Genomic DNA, 19,193 nt, shown 5'->3' on the forward strand with positions numbered 1-19,193 from the left:
AATAGTGCTTGGTATACAATAGGCACTTAAGTAATGCCTATTAACTTATCAACCAGCCATTTTCTTGCCATCTTTCATGCCATAGCAATCTTCAAACCACTTGGACCTCCAGAGACCATGCATGGGAAGAAGTAATCTACTCAGCTTTGGAGCTCCTTAGTCCTGGGCTGTCCTGATCAGTGATGGTGAGGTAAGTGAGCACAATCTCACAAAGCCATATATGTAGTCAGTCTCAGAGCAAGCCATGCTTCACATCTCAGCCAATCACCTACCCTGGCCATTGTGTAAGTCACCCCTACACACCCACATCCACTCCCACTCCCACCCCCACCCCATCCCCCCCCACTCCCCCAGTCCCCCTTCCTCTTCCTACATTTTGCTCCAGGAACAGTAATCAAATCAATAAGACCAATGCTTCTGGAAATTGCATGTTAATCAACTGCTGCAGACCTCCATGAACCATCCCCTGTGACCTTCCAAACCACAATACCCTTCCCTTCTCTTGTTCCACTTCTATGGATATTCTTCCATTTGTATTGCCTTGTCTTTCTTTAATATAATGCATCTCAGTCATTCATTAAAGATGCCAACAATATAGGTACTCTTCCCTTACTGATGCAGATTGTAATCCCTCTATGAATTCGAGTAGCTGAAAATAATACTTCAATTCAATGTCCTCAATTCTCACTTCTGGTGATGAGGTTTCCCCAAACTTAAGGAGGATGATCCTCAGATGAGGAACATTCAACCCATAATTGAAATCATTGCAGCTTTCACAGCTAATACTTCTCTGAGAGAGCTGCAGAAGCACCAGGAATCACCACCAGGCCAGAATGAAGCATCAGAACAGGACTTTAGTGGATTAAAGTTCCTTCTCCCAAAAGATCACAAGCTCCTGAATGACAAAGATATTCTTTGGATACACCTCACAGGAAGTGGCAAAGTGCTAAGTATAAAGTCGCTGCCCCCCTTTAATTGAGCATTTCCCACATTAGTTTGGGCAAAATGCTCTGGGGTTAAGTATATTGCCAAAGAAATATAAAAGTTAGTCCCATGAGTTGGTGGAAATGGACACTCATTCAAGATAACATGGAGCACAAAAATTTTTAAGCACATTCAAGCCAACTATATCTCTTTTCATAATAAAAACTGTTTCCAAAAGTGCTATAAATAAATCCATATTTAACTATTTGGAAAGAAAAACAACATGAACGTTAAAATTTATATGGGGGGGCAGCTAGGTGGCGCAGTGGGTAAAGCACTGGCCCTGGATTCAGGACTACCTGAGTTCAAATCTGGCCTCAGACACTTGATACTTACTAGCTGTGTGACCCTGGGCAAATAACTTAACCCCTATTGCCCCGCAAAAAAAAAAAAAAAAAAAAAAATTTATATGGGCCCCTATTCACATCACACAAAACATGGAAGTTTGAAAATGCTGTGTTAATTAAATCAGTTCTTTGTAGAATCTAGCTTGACCCCTCCTCTTGGCTCCAATGTACCCTCTGGTATTCTCCTCAATGTAATTGCAGAACAATTGCTAACCTTCATTTGTGTAGCAGTATTTTATGTACTTATATACTTGGACATTAATACACACATATACACACACCCTCCGTACTGAATATTTTCTATAAATAGGATAATATCAAAAACTACAATTACATACCCAGTAAGCAAAGAAACAAGCTGGACTCCTGAAAAAACAATATGACTAGTGATTTCTGAAGTCATTAGTGCCAGTGAAAAAATGGAAATTAATCTCATTATGAAAATCATCAAGTAACAGAAAATTTATTTCCTCATTTCATTCAGCTTCCCGAGGCTGAAGGTCATCAGTAGCAGTTTCACATAATATAGTACGCTAATAATTCTCCATCTCAGTTTCCTTTTGTGGTGGCAGCAATATCTTAAAGCAAGTTAGGCTAGTTTTTCCTTTAAAAAGGTAGCTTGGGGCAGCTAGATGGCGCAGTGGATAAAGCATTGGCCCTGGATTCAGGAGGACCTGAATTCAAATCCGACCTCAGACACTTGACACTTACTAGCTGTGTGACCCTGGGCAAGTCACTTAACCCTCATTGCCTGGCCCTAAAATAAATAAATAAACAAAAAAAAAAACAAAAAAAGGTAGCTTAAAAAATTTTAATTAAAAAAATTTTTTAATTAAAAAAAAGTAGCTTCCTGGTTATCAAAGTACAAAAAAAAAATGGTACTGGGAACTCCAGCCACTCCTCAGTGATTGATATACAGACCACTGTGAGCAACACTGAGGCAGGGATGCTATTTATGCTCAGTTGAATCAATGGCATCCTGACTGACTATATTTTTTTTTCTTCTTTTTTTTTAGTGAGGCAATTGGGGTTAAGTGACTTGCCCAGGGTCACACAGCTAGTAAGTGTGTGTTAAGTGTCTGAGGCTGACATCAAACCTGAGGTATCAGAGACTACTACTAGCCTGCTCAGTGCCAGCTATATCCTCTATTTAAATCTATAAAAATACACAGAAGCAATTATCAGACTATCATAAAATCTGCCAAAGTTTGATACTTAAAAGCAAACTCTTTAGAAAGCTAAACCAACCTAATATCTGTTCTCTTATTAAATGCACTTTTTCTTTGTTTTTCAGTAGTTTCAGTCATGTCCAAGTCTTTGTGACACCATTTGGAGTTTTCTTTGGGTGGGTTAGGTTGGCGAAGATACTGGAGTAGTTTGCCATTTCCTTCTTTAGATCGTTTTATAGATGAGCAAACTGAAGCAAACAGGCTTACGTGACTTGCCCAAGGTCACACAGTTAACTAAGTGTCTTGAGGCCAGATTTGAAGTCAGGAAGATGACATCTAATAAAGACCTTCTAAATAAATTGGAAAGAGAGAAAAAGTTACCTATCACCTATTGCCCTCTTAGATGGTCTGAAAATAGCTAGCCAATTACAGCTTCAAGGGGATAGACCTGAGAAGACTTTCCAGGTGACTTTGTTCTCTAGCTGTGCTAAAAAACATCAGCTCCATGCATCTGCAGAGATCTTCTCACTTTGAACAATATTCACTTCTGTCAGTTTTTATCTGCCCATATCAAGATGAATGCTTACATGCCGCCCATTTCCTGAGAGAGAGAGAGAGAGAGCTGATGGGCTCAGGATGAAAAACGAGACCTTTTTTTTGGATATGGCCAACACAGGAATTGATTTTGCTTAACTTTGTAACTAATATGCATAAAGTTTGTTTTTTCTTTTTTACCTTTTTAATATGTAGTGATAAGAGTTGAAAGGGAGAAAAAATTGGGTTCTGTTAACTGAAAAAAAATTTATTTTTTAAAGGATGCCAAATAACAAGACAAGAGAGCAGAATGGCTCAGAGGATGAGATTAAATACTATACTTCTGTTCATTCATATTTGGTTTGATCCTCAGGTTCTGCCCATGATTTCCTACCCAATTTGGCTCTGTGAATACCCACAACCCAGGCTTGCTAAGTGAAACACCACACCAGATTTCTGGTTTAATCTTACACTCTGTACTCTGACCCTGACCTTGACCTCTGGAATCAATATATATTTGCATATTCATTTTTCTGTACCAACCAGCTTTCCTATGTGTGACTAGCATACTGCTTTGCCCTCCATGTTTTCCTAGCCCAACTCCCACTTCTGACAGCTCCTGGCCTATTGCTGCCTACTACCCACCACCATCTAAAGGATGCCAAAAAATCACTCCAAAGTGGGGCATTTTAACCACATCCTTGGTAGTGATATTAAAGCCTTTACATTTGTGAAACACTACTCATTTTTAAAATGGAAGGAAAGAAAGAAAGAAAGAAAGAAAGAAAGAAAGAAAGAAAGAAAGAAAGAAAGAAAGAAAGAAAGAAAGAAAGAAAGAAAGAAAGAAAGAAAGAAAGAAAGAAAGAAAGAAAGAAAGAAAGAAAGGAAGGAAGAAAGGAAGAAAGAAAGGAAGGAAGAAAGGAAGAAAGGAAGAGAAAGAAAGAAAGAAAGGAGAAAGGAAGAGAAAGGAAGAGAAAGGAAGAGAAAGAAAGAGAAAGAAAGAGAAAGAGAGAAAGAAAGAGAAAGAGAGAAAGAAAGAGAGAAAGAAGGAAAGTCATGGGGGGGGCTTAAAAATAGAAAAAAACACATCAAAGTTGAGTTGAGAAAAGCGTAATACAAGCAAGTTAAATTCATAGTTTTAGGGGCAGGTTAGGGAAAGCTTAGGCTTTTTCAATTCTTTTTCTACCATGAACAAAGCTCTGATTTAAAAAATACTTGAAAATGAGTAGACTAGAAAAATTTTCCCTGGTACTATGTAAAATAAAGTGTCAAAATTATTTTTAAAAATCTTACTGAAAAAATCAATCTATAATACTTCCCTGTAATTCTTGCAGAGTTCTGAAACTCATACTTTACTTCAACAAAAACAATGCTAAACTTACTAATGTTGTCCTTCAGTCTTTTCAAACTCTCCATGACACTGTTTGGGGTTTTCTTGGCAAAGATATTGCAATGGTTTGCCATTTCTTTCTCTAGCTCATTTTACAGATGAGGAAACTGAGGCAAGCACAGTTAAGTGACTTGCCCAGAGTCACACAGCTAATAAAATGTCTGAGGCCAAATTTTAACTCAGGTCTTCCTGAATCTAGGCCCAATGCTCTATCCATTGAGCCATCTGGCTGCCCTTCTAACTTACTAATAGCTAGCATAGATAGGTTGTTTTAAAATGCTTTACAAATATTTTTATCATTTTATCCTCACAACAATCCAAAAGTAGAGATAAAATTTTACAAATTTACTACTGCAACCTTAAAACAAAGATGGTATGAGTATTTGAACAACATATGCTATTTTTCCAAACTACTTTCTTTGCTTTAAATACCATGGAAACAAATATAATTCCAGCAAATTAAACCCTAAAATGCAAAATAGCTAAGCACACACACAAGTCTTTCATCATGACAACTTCTTGCTCTTAATAACTGAAAAGGCAAATAAATTAGAAAAAAAGATAAACATTTAAACAGATTAGAAAACCTAAGTTAAAATATCTAAAACAACCAAAAAATCAAATCCTACAAAATAAGTTGTTGTATCTTTAAAAAAAAAAAAAAAACTAAAACCAAAACCCACAATTAGCTTTAATTGGAACTAATCACAATTCTATGCATTCTGTGCTCTGAAAGCATGGGTGTTTCATTAGCTGAACAATATAAAATGAACACTGTGCCATTCCACGCTAGTGCTTATCAGTTTCACATTCTAAGATGTGGCACTGCTTCAAACTGCATCAATTTTAAAAGTCTACCTAGCTCTGAAATTTCTCCTTCAGGGATAATCTTATGGGTATGTCCTAAAGCTCAGAAGATTAATTGTTCATGGAGAAAATTCTAACTTTTCACTCTCTCTGGTCCTCTGAATGTGACTTTGTATCAAACCATCTCATTAGAACTTTGAAGGGGGGGGTGGGGGAGGAGAAAGAAAGAAAAGGAAAAAGGAACAACCAACCAAAACTGTATTTGTTGCACCATCCAGCAAATCGAGGAATACTATAGGCCTGCTTTCACGGTGCACATAAGGGTCTCTATACCAAGCTTGCTGCCTTACCTCTAGGTCACAGCTGTATTCCGTGCCATCAAGGAGCATCACTTTACACGGCACCGTTTTGATCTTCTTCGAAGCCTTCTGGGCTGCCTTCTCTGCCTTGAGCTCAGTAGTCTGAACTTCCTTAGTCTCCCTTTTAGCTGCTTCCCCTTCTTGTCTGTCTTCCCGGATTCCTTCCACCTTTGCCACTTCTATCTCTTTACTATCTTCTTTAGCAGGCTGTTGAGAAACCAATGTAATGAATCATTAGAATACAATAAAGGCCAAACTTCCCAAAAGTAACCATTCTGATGAATTTAATTACCTCTAAACTAGAGGTTCTTAACCCTGGGATGTGTGAACTTGGTTTGGTTTGATTTTTTTTAATGCTACGATGACTATATTTCAACATAATTGGCTTCCTTTGTAATACTATGCTTTTATTTTATGACATTTAGAAATATTATCCTGAAAAAGGGTCCTTGGGCTTTCCCAGACTTCCAAAAGGATACATGACATAAACAAGGTTAAGAACAACTGTTCTGAAACTATCTTAGAGAAGAACCTGGGAAGACTCATATGAACTGATGAAAAGTAAAGTGAGCAGAACCAGGAGAACATTGTACACAGTAACAGCAACACTGTACTATTATCAACTGTGAATGACTTCGATCTTCTCAGCAATACACTGATCTGAGCCAATTCCAAAGGACTCCTCATGAAACATGCTATCTGTCCACCTCCATAGAAAGTACTGATGGAATCTGAATGCAGATCGAACCATACCTTTTTTTTTTAAAGTTTATTTTTCTTGTTTTGGTCTGTGTTTTCTTTTACAACATGGCTAATATGAAAACATGTTTTGCATGACTGCCCACGTATAATCTATATCAAATTGCTTGCCTTCTCCAGGGTGGGGCAGAGGAGGAAGGGAGAGAATGTGGAATTCAAAGTTTTGTGGGGTTTTTTAAATGTTAAAAATTATTTTACATGTAATTGGGAAAAAAGAAAATACAGAAAAACATAGGGGGAAAAAAGACTGCACTAAGCTACTAACCATAAGTAATTGCTACCACTGTAAATAACGTTATTTTAAAGTCCTCATTATCCCTATCCAGAATGTAGATTTCAACATTCCTCTGGGAAAGGGGCAATGAAATACAGGGAAATTATTCCCCAAATAACTTTTGTTTGCTATCTGTCAGCTAATTCCATCTATAATTTTGGCATTAAAGAATAAAGTTCTAAAGTCACTACAATGCAAAACATATTGATAATTAAAAATTAATCATTCAAACCACAAGAAAGAAATTTAATTTACAGAGCCAAAATATCTGAGTAGCAATGCCAAAAAATTGACAAAGGAGCAACAGGAATTTCTAGGTTTGTTTTACTTTCAAGGTATCAAAGATCTAGCATGAGAAGGGGCCTAAAAGGCCATCTATTCATACATTCTCCTACTACAGGTAGGAAATGATCAAACTAAGGTCCAGGAATTAAGTGAATCGTTCAAGGTGACAAAAGTAGTAAGTGACAGAGGTTAAGATCTGCACCCAGACCCCCTAGATTCAGAGCCAATGAGTGTCCCTTCCTCTGTACCATGCTGCCTTCTTCCTTTTATTCAAATGAACATCTAAATTATACTAAGGTGAAGCAGGCTCAAATTGATCCCAAATTACAACTTAATTTAAAAGTTACCTTAATTTGAAAATTATCACTGAGTGGTACAAGAGGAAAAGCCTTGGAGTCAACCAACCAGATGATGACCAGAATTAAAGCAGAATGAACCTTAGAGACAATGTATCTTGTTTTATCTAATCCAATTCTTCTCCTTTTACAGAAGAAGAAACTGAGGGCTAAAGGAGACAATAAAAAAAAATAATGTGCCCAAGGGCTTACAAGGTTTTGCCACTAGCTGTATATACTTAGTTAAGTCACATTCCTCCCCTAGACAGTAGTTTCCTTCATATGCAGAATACAGCAATTAAACTGGATAATTTCTAAGGCTCCTATATCCTATAATCCTATTCTTAAGGGTCTCCAGGTAGAGACCAGTTCCTAAAGGATTATGGATGCTCTTGAAGAGACCAGAGGAATTCTGAATGTTTAAAGAACTGGTAAGTCCTTTTTATTTCTCAGGCTGCATCACTCAGTCATCCCTTTCTTTGCTCCAAATCATATTTTTAAAATATACCTGTGTCTCAGCACTGCTGACTGAATGCTTCTCATCCTTATCATCGACTCTGACGTCCTGCCGTTTTCTTTCAAGCATTTCTTCCCCATCACCCCTGGCCACGCTCCCTTCTTCTGCAAGAGATCCATCTTTTTCAACTACGGGCTCTTCCACGACAGCCTCGGTGGGCTCTTTCCTTTCAACTCCATCTTTGGCCTCTACCAGGTTATACGACTTCTGTTTCTTAAGCCATGGGGGTATGAAGCGAGAGATCCCCCGACTCTCTGAGGGATCCTTCTCCTTCTTCTGACTCCGGGGGCTACTTTTGCTAACAGCTGCAGTGGGAGACGTTGGACTTTTCTCCTCCCCAGGTTCCGAGGATGGATTCTGTTGACTTTCTGATGCTTCTTCATCAGGTTTCTCCCGGGCGGCGTCTGATCCTATTTGCTCAGCCTGCTTGTTCACTTCGGACTCGGAACCGACTTCAGTAGTCATGGTCACCGTGGATGCTAAAGATAAAAAAATCAAAGCACAAGTGTTACTTTTGCATTTACTCTCCACATTAACCTAAGGGAGAGGGTCATGCAGAGAGATGGAGGGGAGAACATTAACCACTCTCCTCCCCTCAAAATGAACAAAAACAGATGAAAGCAACCCTGAAGTTTGGCACACTTGAACCAGAGGTACCAAAGCATCAGAATCCTAAAAATAGATCAGTGAGTTCAGGTTCTTCTTAATGTTTACTATAGTTCCTGGCACATAGTAGGTGCTTGATAAATATTTATTGACTGACTGATTGATAGTTTAGTTCTTGTTGATACCTAAGAGTAGTAGAAGGAACTACTAATTGAGGAAATCCTCAACCACTGCAGATTGTCTGATACTTAAAGTCTTAGACAGTAACCTAGGGGCACTGAGGTTAAGTGAGGTTAAGTGTGCCTAGGGTCACATGGGCCATAGATGTAAACTACAGATATTTGGGGAGCAACTTCCCTGTATTTCATTTCCCCTTTCCAGGAAGAATGTTGAAATCTACTTTCAGGAAAGAGATAATGGAGATTTTAAAATAATCTATTACTCACAGGAGTAGCAATTACTTATGGTTAGCTTGAGCAGTGTTTATGTCATGGACCCCTCTGAGAGTCTAGGGAAGCCTAAGGACCTTTTCTCAGGACAAAATGCATAAAACAAAATGTGTTAGAATAAGCACTTGAACCTAGATCTTCTAGACTCTGAGGCAGGCTGACTCTCCATCCACCAAGCCAAGCTTCCCCTGAGTATCTTCAAGTATCTTCTTCTATATGAATACAAATTAATTCCTAAATGCTGAAGTCGAGAATATCAGAGTTCAAATATGACCTTAGACACTAACTGTGTGACCTAAGACAAGTCACTTAACCTCAGATTGCTACACTTTCCTCATCTGTAAAGTAAAGATAATAATAGCACCTGCTTCCCAGGTTTGTGTTGAAGATCAAACCAGATAATTGTAAAATGCTTAGCACAGTGCCTGGCACATAGTATTTTATAAATGCTAGTTATTATTATTATTATAAAACTGGAAATTTCTTTCATCCTATTTCAAATCCAAATAATAACTATAATGAACTCTTAAAAGGCAAAGATGTTTTGCCTATATAAAGAATTAGAATTTTATTCTATTCCTCTCTATAAGACAACTTGAAATTTCTGCTGGGGACAATTACAAGTATTAAGACTTTTAAATTTTACAATCTGCCCATTTTTAAGCAAACCTCAAATTCTCTAAAGATATGAAGTATTAGAAAATGAAAGATGATTTTATATGCCATAATTATCTTGTGTGTACATAGGTCTCCATGTTGTCATCCCCTTTGAAATGCCAACTCCTTCTGGGGCAAGGACTGTGTTTCTACCTCTCTTTGTATCCCTGATGCTTAGCACATGACATCCACTTAATAAATGGTTACTGACTTCCTTAATGGTAAGAAAACTATAAAATCAGAAATTTTATATATTTTTTTAAAATCAAATTTTAAAATCCATTCTAGAACATCTTTCCTTCTATTCCAACCTATGCCAATTTTGGAAATATCAAAACCCCTTCATCGTTACTAACTCCCCAACACCCTGATTTTATTTTTTGGAAGGGCACTGGTTTGTATATTAATACAGTAGATCTCACTCAAGGTTGAGACTAGATATTTTTTGTCTGAAGTTAACTGTATCATGGTTGAACCGATTACAGGAAATTATAGTGAAAGAACACCTCCCTTTTACAGATGAAGCAACTAAGGCCTACAGAGAATGACTGGCCTCAGATTACAAAACTAATTTAATAGCAAAGTCAGGATCAGAATCCAGACCTAACTCCCAAGTTCTGTCACCAATTTTGCCTTACCATAAAATATCAACGGGCATCTTATCACACAGACTTTTCAAATCAAAATAGTACTACGGATAAATATTCAACACTCTTCCAAATTTACCTGATAACCAACAATCCCATTATGAGACTTAGGTCTCTAAAAAAGGGCTAATGTTGACAATTTGCCAAAATATTTTAACAGCAATAAAACACTGTCCTCAAGTTTCTTATTGCTATATTAAATATATGCAGGTGTCATTTGCTTTCAGTGTGCAGTATAGCATAAAATCTATTCTGGACTAGGAAATTATTCACACTCTGAAATGTGAAATTGTTTCATGATTCAAAAAAGGTTCTCTTATGAATTCGTTTATTACCCCACAAAATAATCTGCAGAGGTACTTTATCTTTCTTAGGGGCACTTAGGTAGCACAGGGGATAGAGTACTAAACCAGGACTCAGGAAGATCTGGATTCAAATTCAATTTTAGACACACTAGCTATAGGCTCTGGGCAAGGCACTTAACCTGTCCACCTCAGTTTCCTCAACTGTAAGAAAAGGATAATATTTTAACTAAAGGGTGGCTGTGAAGCTATAATGGGATAATATATGTAAAGCACTTAGCACAGTGCTGGGCACACAATAAGCATTTAATAAATGTTTATTTCCTTGACTCTTTGGGGGGGGGCAATTGGGGTTAAGTGACTTGCCCAGGGTCACACAGCTAGTAAGTGTTAAGTGTCTGAGACTGGATTTGAACTCAGGTCTTCCTGAATCCAGGGCTGGTGCTCTATCCACTGTGCCACCTAGCTGCCTCTCCTTGACTCATTCTTTTTTTTTTTTTGCAGGCAATGGGGGTTAAGTGACTTGCCCAGGGTCACACAGCTAGTAAGTGTCAAGTGTCTGAGGCCAGATTTGAACTCAGGAACTCCTGAATCCAGGGCTGGTGCTTTAACCACTGCACCATCTAGCTGCCCCCCTTTGACTCATTCTTAAAGAAGGTCAATGCCACTCTGAACTATGAAATATGGAGGAGCATAAATGCAGACTGTCATCCAACGTAAGTGACAAAGAAAAAGATTAGCTTTTCAGATTATGATCATATCACAAGAAAAATCACGTGAAGAGATTTTATTCAGCCTTGGCATTAATGAGCTAATGGATGGGGACCTAGAACTAGCTGGGCCAGATGTGAATTAAAAGTTTAAAAAAAAAAAAGAAGTCATCATGAAGTAGCTATTTCATTACAGGGTAAAACTGTACAAAGCAACTTCAGTTAAATTCATCTTAAAATCAAGTTACCAAATGTTTGTAAATCAATGACCCAATGAAATAGAAATATACAAAAATGAAAAAAATCGCCATTTTAAGCATTTTCACCTGAACTGTTGAATAGCATCCTGTTAACATTAGAGCACAAATTCTTAAAGCAGTTAAAAAGGTCAAAGGTAAATAACTATGTCATCATGAGTCTTACAGTGCTATATAATAAAGGCTATTCAATAATTATTTTGTTGATACAATAACTTTTTTTTTTGCCCGAGATTTTCAAACCTAATTGTTACTATGGTGGGTTTTTTTTTTTAAAAGAAACCCTAACTCTATACAATCGCAATACTTTCAGCTGCTTCGCCTAGGACTATAGAATCCTACAATTTTTAAAGTTATCATCTCATCCACCCCACCCCACCCCCTTCCCTTTACAGATGAGAATACTGAAGTCTAGATAACTAAGTGACAAGTCCAAGGTATGAATAGCCAGGATGGGGAGAGAAATCATACCTTCAAATTTCTACTAATTCCCAGGCCTTTTTTCTCCTACCAATCTCTAATTGCTTTCCCCTAAAAATCTATTATTTGTACAGTTATATATTAAGTAAAATATTTCCTACGTTTCCATTTGCCTTTTTATCATCAGCTAAAAAGAAGATTGGAGATTAACAGCAAGCTCATTAGGCGATCATGTGGTTTCAACACAATCAGCATGTTAGCATGCTTCATCTGTGTTTATAAAAAGTTTTCATTACTGTAACAGTACCATGAGAAAAAGCATGCATCACTTAACCTTCAGTCATGCAGAAGTTTCCATTAATAAAATAACAGTACTGGTTAGGTGGGCAGCTTTGTAATATGAAACCATTCTTCTTCAAAAAAGAGGTTAGTTAGTTATCAAGTTATCAACTTCACCGTGTTCATATACTACTTAGTTCTGTGGGTTCTTTTAAAAATTTGCCACTGATTAAAAAACATAATATACATCCATGATAAGCCTCCCCCCAAAAAAAACTTATATTAAAATATTTCTAACTAGAAATTACCAATAATTGGGGGAAGAGGAAAATCTTTTGAATTTCTTGACAAATTTTCAGAAGTCTTGAAATTATCAAATGGAAAGTGAGGATTGGGAGGGGTGGTCAGGAATGAGGTTATTTATAAAGTCCCTGCGTGGGGAATGGACTCAGCTGCTAGCTGAGCTTCCTTTTTATCTAAAAATCCCAATAAACCATAAACCTGTGGGCAGAGAATCTTAAATTTGGGAGGAATTTTATAAACAATAAAAAGCAACTCCCACTTTTTTTTACGACTTCCACTTTTCACAGGTCCCTATTGGTTTCTCAATGAATCCAATGCTAATAATCAATTACAAGGATGGTCTCCTTCCTTAACTTCTCATATGAGCTAGAATTTTTCTACATGTGTATGATTTACCTTCTCATAGTTGTCTCGATACTTATTTCTTCTGTGCCCAACTCTCCAAGGAGTGGGACTTTTAAAAGGGAGGAATTCTGCTACTTCACTTTTATATCCCTACTCAGAGGAATCAATCAATCTCTGACTGCATCCGGGGCACCTGGAGGTCCACAGCAATAGCTAACAGCTGGATTCAACTTCTCCCTCCCTACCCTCAAGAGCTTAAACTTCAACCTTCCTGACAATGTGCTGTCCCCCTTTCCCTCCTTACCTAGGCAAGGAACCTCCATCCCTACCCTGACAGGAGGAACTAAAATCCCCTCTCCGCTCTGACCAGTATAGGCCCCCTTTCCCAATGGTAGTGAGCTGTTGCTGTAAGACAGGTATCCTGATATATCCCCGAGGACTCCTTAGGACTTCTGGGTCTTTCTATTTGTCCTATTACCAACCTCTTTCCTCCATTAGGGATTTTCTTTTCCTCCTCAATTAGGGATTGTGAACTCATTGAGAACAAGAAGTGTGTTCTTTTTTTTATAGCCATCCCCAGGACAGTGCTTGGCATATAGTAAGAACTTAATAAAGTCATCCATTCATAAATCAACAAAGATTATTAAGGATGTGCTATATGCAGGGGGCACTGTATTAAGCCCTAGGAATGTAAATACAAATAATTAAACAATCCCCTAGTGGTAAGGAGATCCATTCTAATGAGAGACAAGGACATACATAAGTACATAGAGAATACATACAAATGAATGCCAAGTAGTTAAATACAAGATAGTTTGGGAAGGAGAGCACTGGCACTTGGAGGATGGTGATGGATGAAAAAAAAGATTTGTATGGCACAATAGTTCCTCAACTTTTTGGTCTCAGGACCCCTTTACACTCTTAAAGTTATTGAGGACCCCAAAGAGTTTTTAATGTGGGTTATATTTATTGCTATTTACCATATTAGAGAGTAAAACTTAAATTTATTAGATATTTTGCATTAATTCATTTTACATAAGTCCATTACAGAAAATAAGAATTGGTTTTGGGGGTTTGGGGGGGGGCAATGAGGGTTAAGTGACTTGCCCAGGGTCACACAGCTAGCGTCAAGTGTCTGAGGCTGGATTTGAACTCAGGTCCTCCTGAATCCGAAGCCAGTGCTTTATCCACTGAGCCACCTAGCTGCCCCCCAGCTGCATTGTAATGAAAAAAACATTTTCAAAAAATTTAGTGAGAATATTGATATATATATACATATATATGGGGGGTTGTTTTAGGGGTTTTTTGGTAAGATAATTGGGGTTAAGTGACTTGCCTAGGGTCACACAGCTAGTAAGTGTCAAGTGTCTGAGGCTGCATTTGAACTCAGGTCCTCCTGACTCCAGGGCTGGTACTCTATCCACTGAGCCACCTAACTGCCCCCTGCTTTATATATTTTTGCAAATCTCTTTAATGTATGGCTTAATAAAAGGCAGCTAGATACAGATTCTCATATCTACTTCTGCAGTCAAGCTGTTGAGATATGCTGTTTTATACATAAATACATAAAGAAATATATAAATATATAAAGAAATATGTAGGGGTAGCTAGGTGGCACAGTGGATAAAACACTGAACTCAGGAGGACCTGAGTTCAAATCTGACCTCAGACACTTGACATGCACTAGCTGTGTGACCCTGGGCAAGTCACTTAACCCCAACTGCCTCACCAAAAAAAAAAAAAAGAAAGAAAGAAAGAAATATGTAAAGAATATATATTTAAATATATAAAGAAAATCCAGCTTCACACAAATGTATACTGTAGTTGGAAAAGCGAGAAGTATTTTAATGAATAGATAACATCAGTATTATTAAGAAAAATAATCTTGACTTTGTGGGCCCCATAAAAGAGCCTCTCAGGTCCATGGACTACCCTTTGAGAATCAATAATATAAATAGTGGTGCTTCAGCTGTTCCTTGAAACAAGAGATTTTTATGAAGTGGAGACAAAAAGGGGTATACTGGAGGCATAGCAGGCTGGTCAGTGCAAAGGAAGCATTTATTAAATATTTGTAAAACTGAATTTAGTGACTTGTCTAAGATTACACCACTGGTTAGTAGCAGAACGAGGCAGAGAGCTCAGGCCTCCTGATTCTCAATCCAGTACTCTTTATACTATCATATAATTAATTAATTAGTTGTCTTTATAAAGGACAGAGTAAAATTACGGGACCCTCAAATTTAAAGATTTACCACACAGAGGCTTAAAGATGTAATAACTGCCATACCCCACAAAACCTTGTCAGTTTGCTACGTGTTAGGAGAAGAGAAGAGGAACAGAATAAATATTTCTATGACACCTGCTAAATGCCAGACACTGTCTACATAAATTATCTCATTTGATCCTGGCAACAACCCTGAGAAGTAGGTATTATTATTATTTCCATTTAACAGATGAGGAAACTGTTTTTGTTGTTGTTGTTATTGTTGTTGTTGTTGGTCTTTCATTGTCAAAGAGGACCATGACATCAGGAAGGATCTCATAACTTGTACTGAATTGGATCTAAGTGAGGCAGGACTGTGCAAAATCACTCTCTCCTCCTTAACCATCTGGGTCCAGTGGCAAGATAGACATCAGGGGGGCAGCTAGGTGGCGCAGTGGATAGAGCACCGGCCCTGGAGTCAGGAGGACCTGAGTTCAAATCCGGCCTCAGACACTTAACACTTACTAGCTGTGTGACCCTGGGCAAGTCACTTAACCCCAATTGCCTCACTAAAAAAAAAAAAAAAAAAAAGATAGACATCAGGATGACTGGAGATGACCCCAGCTGTTTAAGGCAATTGGGCTTAAGTGACTTGCCCAGGGTCACACAGGTAGTAACTGAGATGAGGTGTGAATTCATGTCCTCCCAACTTCAGGGCCAGTGCTCTATCCACTGTGCCACCTAGCTGCCCAGCTAAGAAAACTGAGACAGAGGTTAAATGTCTTGCCTAGGCTCACAACTCTTAGTAAGTGTCTGACAGTGGATATGTATCTGACGCCAGGCCCAGTCATCTGTCCACTGTACTACCTATCCACCTACATCTCATATACCAAGAAAACTCCCACATAAAGTTTTCAAGCTTTCTACAGGTATCTCCACTCTGCTCTGCTCTGTTTGTAGAAACAATCCCCCTTACTGTGATTTTGCTTCAAGTCATATTTCCATAGAACTAATTACAGATGTGAGATGGAGCCTGCCTTAGAGAAACAAAAGATTAAATAGGCTTAAAGACTATATAAAAAAACAAATTCTCAATACTGCCCCCGCCCCACCCCACTTGTTACCTCTGAGGTTCCTTTCTACTCTAATGGCAAGGATTTAATAACTATGAGTTTCTGGTGAGTGGCAAAAGAGTCGGTTGAACTATGGAATATAGTTGTACCACAGCTTTAGTCAGGTCTCATTATCCTATAGATGTTGCAAACAGAATCTTTTACAGTCTACTGACTTAATTAAACAGAGAAGATAAAGTCGACAAGTTAACAAGCATTTCCTTAAGTGTCTACTCTCTGCCAGGCATCATACTAAATGCCGGGGATTCAAAGTCAGGCAAAAAAAACCAAAACAACAAACCAAAGTCCCTGCTCTTACATTGATTCCTATACATCCCCAAAATGAGGCCTTCTAAACCAAAAGCCACGAACCAAGCAATGTGTAAAAAAATATTGTAAAACAAAATGTCTAGCTCAAGCAGCAATTTTGGTCTATCTTTGAAACAGTTTGTTAACAACTGGATGAAGAACAAGGGAGTTCTGAGCAGGGAGAAGACATGAAGAAGACAGACAACTTCCCAACTCTCCCCAAGGCAATTATTTATAGTATGTCTTCATTATTTTCTATGAAGTATTGTTTGTGATAGGCCCTGAAATTGGAGACTCCCAACTCCAAATGGATTTGGGAGGCCTACCAATTTAGATTATCAGGGAAGCTAGATTACATTTTAGCAGTGTGAATGCATCCATATGTGTGTGTGTGTAGTGTATGTGTGTATGTATGTTTGTGTGTCCATATGCATATATATGCATGTATAGATATATTCTCAATATACAAATTGATGTTAACATATCAATTAATATCTAAGAGAAGCTAGGTGGCACAGTAGATAAAGCAACAGGCCTGGAGATGGGAAGACCTGAATTCAAATATGGCCTCAAACACTTACTTGCTTTATAACCCTGGCCAAGTCACTCTGTTTGCATCAGTTTCCTCATCTGTAAAATGGGGATAATAATAGCATCTAACTCCCATGGTGGTTGGAGGATCCAATGAGATAATAATTATAAAGCACTTAGCACAATATCTGGCACATAGTAGGTATTATATAAATGTTAGTTGTTGTTGCTATTGAGCCACTCCAATGTAGATAACTGGTAAATTAGTATATTTCTAATATATTATAGTGTATATGATATATTAAATAATATTAAAATATTACTCTATCTAGCTTTATATGGTTATTATATATATTTTAAAAATAAGAAAATTGGATCAAGACAGGGGTTCAATAAAAGTTATCTTTCTTTTGTTGTTCAAATTTTTCAGTTCTGTGCAACTCTCCATGACCCATTTGTGGTTTTCTTGGCAAAGATACTTAAGTAGTTTGTTGTTTCCTTCTCCAGCTCATTATACAGATGAGGAAACTGAGGCTAACAGAGTGAAGTGACTTACCCAGGGTCACAAGCTAGTAAATGTCTGAGGCCATATTTGAACTCAAGATGAGTCTTCCTAACTCTAGACCCAGCACTCTATCCACTGAGGAATTATCTTGCTAGAAAAAAATATAAAATTGATACTACCTCAGATTTTTAAAAGCATTGCAACACATTTTTCACATTTATTTTGTATGTCACACTTTACTTTATTAGTCTCTATGCATAATCTGTAGAAAATAACAAAAAAGAACCCATAAGCATAATGAAGCTTATATGGGAAACTCACATGTAATCATTAGTCATCACCTGGCTATATGCCTATGCACACCTGTCTTTAAATACCAAGGTCTTGAAAACTTGTCATTTTTTCCACATGTTCACATTCCCTGAGCTCAAAGACAAAAATCTAACACCTCTACTTAATGTTTATTAAAAGAACTATAAATTTCATATCCCAACATCTCAAAAAGAAAAAAGTACTCAACATTCACCTGAGCAAGGGGTCCTTTTTTCCCATTTAGGGTGGAGTACTTATTTTCAAAAGGACCTAATTTAAGATAAATCAAATAAAAATCATATTTGCTTAAATAAAAAGATCTGCATGCCATATCAAGTATGGTGACAACAGAACTGTGTACCAATGAAGGGACCACACAAGCACCTGTTTGGTTGAGTCCTGGAGACACACTCTTCATCATATGTGAACCAGAGGCATCAGCAAACAGCAATCATTCCAATCATGGGACACTGTTACTAAACTGTAGCAATGTGTGCAATAGTGGAATGTTAGCTTCTTAAAGCAAACCTTCTCCATTTTTCTTTGTATAACAATTGCCTACTAGTGTCTAACACATAGTAGGCATTTAATACTTTGTTAAGTAGCACATCCTGCTTCTTCTCACTTTGGCAATGAGAAATACTATTCAAATGTATGTGAATAAAAGTAACAATGACCCCATGTGTATATTTTGGGATTTTTTTAGTTTAATATTTTATTTTTCCCCAATAACATTTAAAAACAATTTTAACTTTCTTTTTTCAAATTTTGAGTTCCAAATTCTCCCCCCACCCCCTCCTCATTACAAAGGCAAGCAATTTGACATAGGTTATAGAAATATAATCATGAAAAAACACATTTCCCTGTAAATCCATGTGTATGTTGTTACTTTTCCTCACCCTCAGTTGCATTTTCAAGGCCATTGTGCATTTGTGAGCCAGATGATCACGGGGAGAATGCCAGTGTTCATTCAGCCACAAATCTGAGTAAAGACAACTAGTCTCCACAGGAATTGATTGACTCTGTGGTTTTGTACATCATGCCCACCATGCTCAGAGTAGTTATCATTTACCAACATTCAACAAGACATGTAGGTGCTATGTGAGGGCAAGAACCATGTACTGCCTACACTTTTTAACTCCCCCAACAGAAGCTGCTTAAATAACTATTTGCTAAATGTTAAATAATACCATAAGTTTGCTATCTGATTTCCATATAGCCTTATTCACTCTGAGTCACTCCAACCCTCAGATTGAATTCAAGTACATGATTGTCAAGATGATCCTAGATTTTAGACGTCTCTCCAAGTTAAATGCTTTTTAATGATATACTTCTGACTCAAGGTTATCTCAGTGTAGAAATAAGTACTTTCTTCATGTGAACAGTTACAGGAAACAACCAACACAACAGAGCTTACAAAGACTGTAGCCACGGCCAATCACATTTGGTATGATAAAGATGCTGGAGACAATTTTAATATGATTGA

The 19,193-nt window shown here is 37.5% G+C and overlaps 1 protein-coding gene across 20 annotated transcripts in view; it reads right to left on the reverse strand.

Annotated features, from left to right (window-relative positions):
* The window catches only part of EPB41L2 (erythrocyte membrane protein band 4.1 like 2), a 275,917-nt gene that overhangs the window by 143,495 nt on the left and 113,229 nt on the right, over window positions 1–19,193 (reverse strand). For all 20 annotated transcript variants that reach the window (XM_044000762.1, XM_044000778.1, XM_044000775.1 and 17 more), the window contains exons 2-3: window positions 7,752–8,239; window positions 5,582–5,797 (exon numbers count right to left, since the gene is read on the reverse strand). In XM_044000762.1, the coding sequence (XP_043856697.1) occupies window positions 5,582–5,797; window positions 7,752–8,225 (690 nt within the window). In that variant the 5' untranslated portion in view covers window positions 8,226–8,239. The remainder of the gene's footprint in view (window positions 1–5,581; window positions 5,798–7,751; window positions 8,240–19,193) is intronic.

Source organism: Dromiciops gliroides, chromosome 4 (genome assembly GCF_019393635.1).
Source record: "Dromiciops gliroides isolate mDroGli1 chromosome 4, mDroGli1.pri, whole genome shotgun sequence".
Taxonomy (NCBI): Eukaryota; Metazoa; Chordata; class Mammalia; order Microbiotheria; family Microbiotheriidae; genus Dromiciops; species Dromiciops gliroides.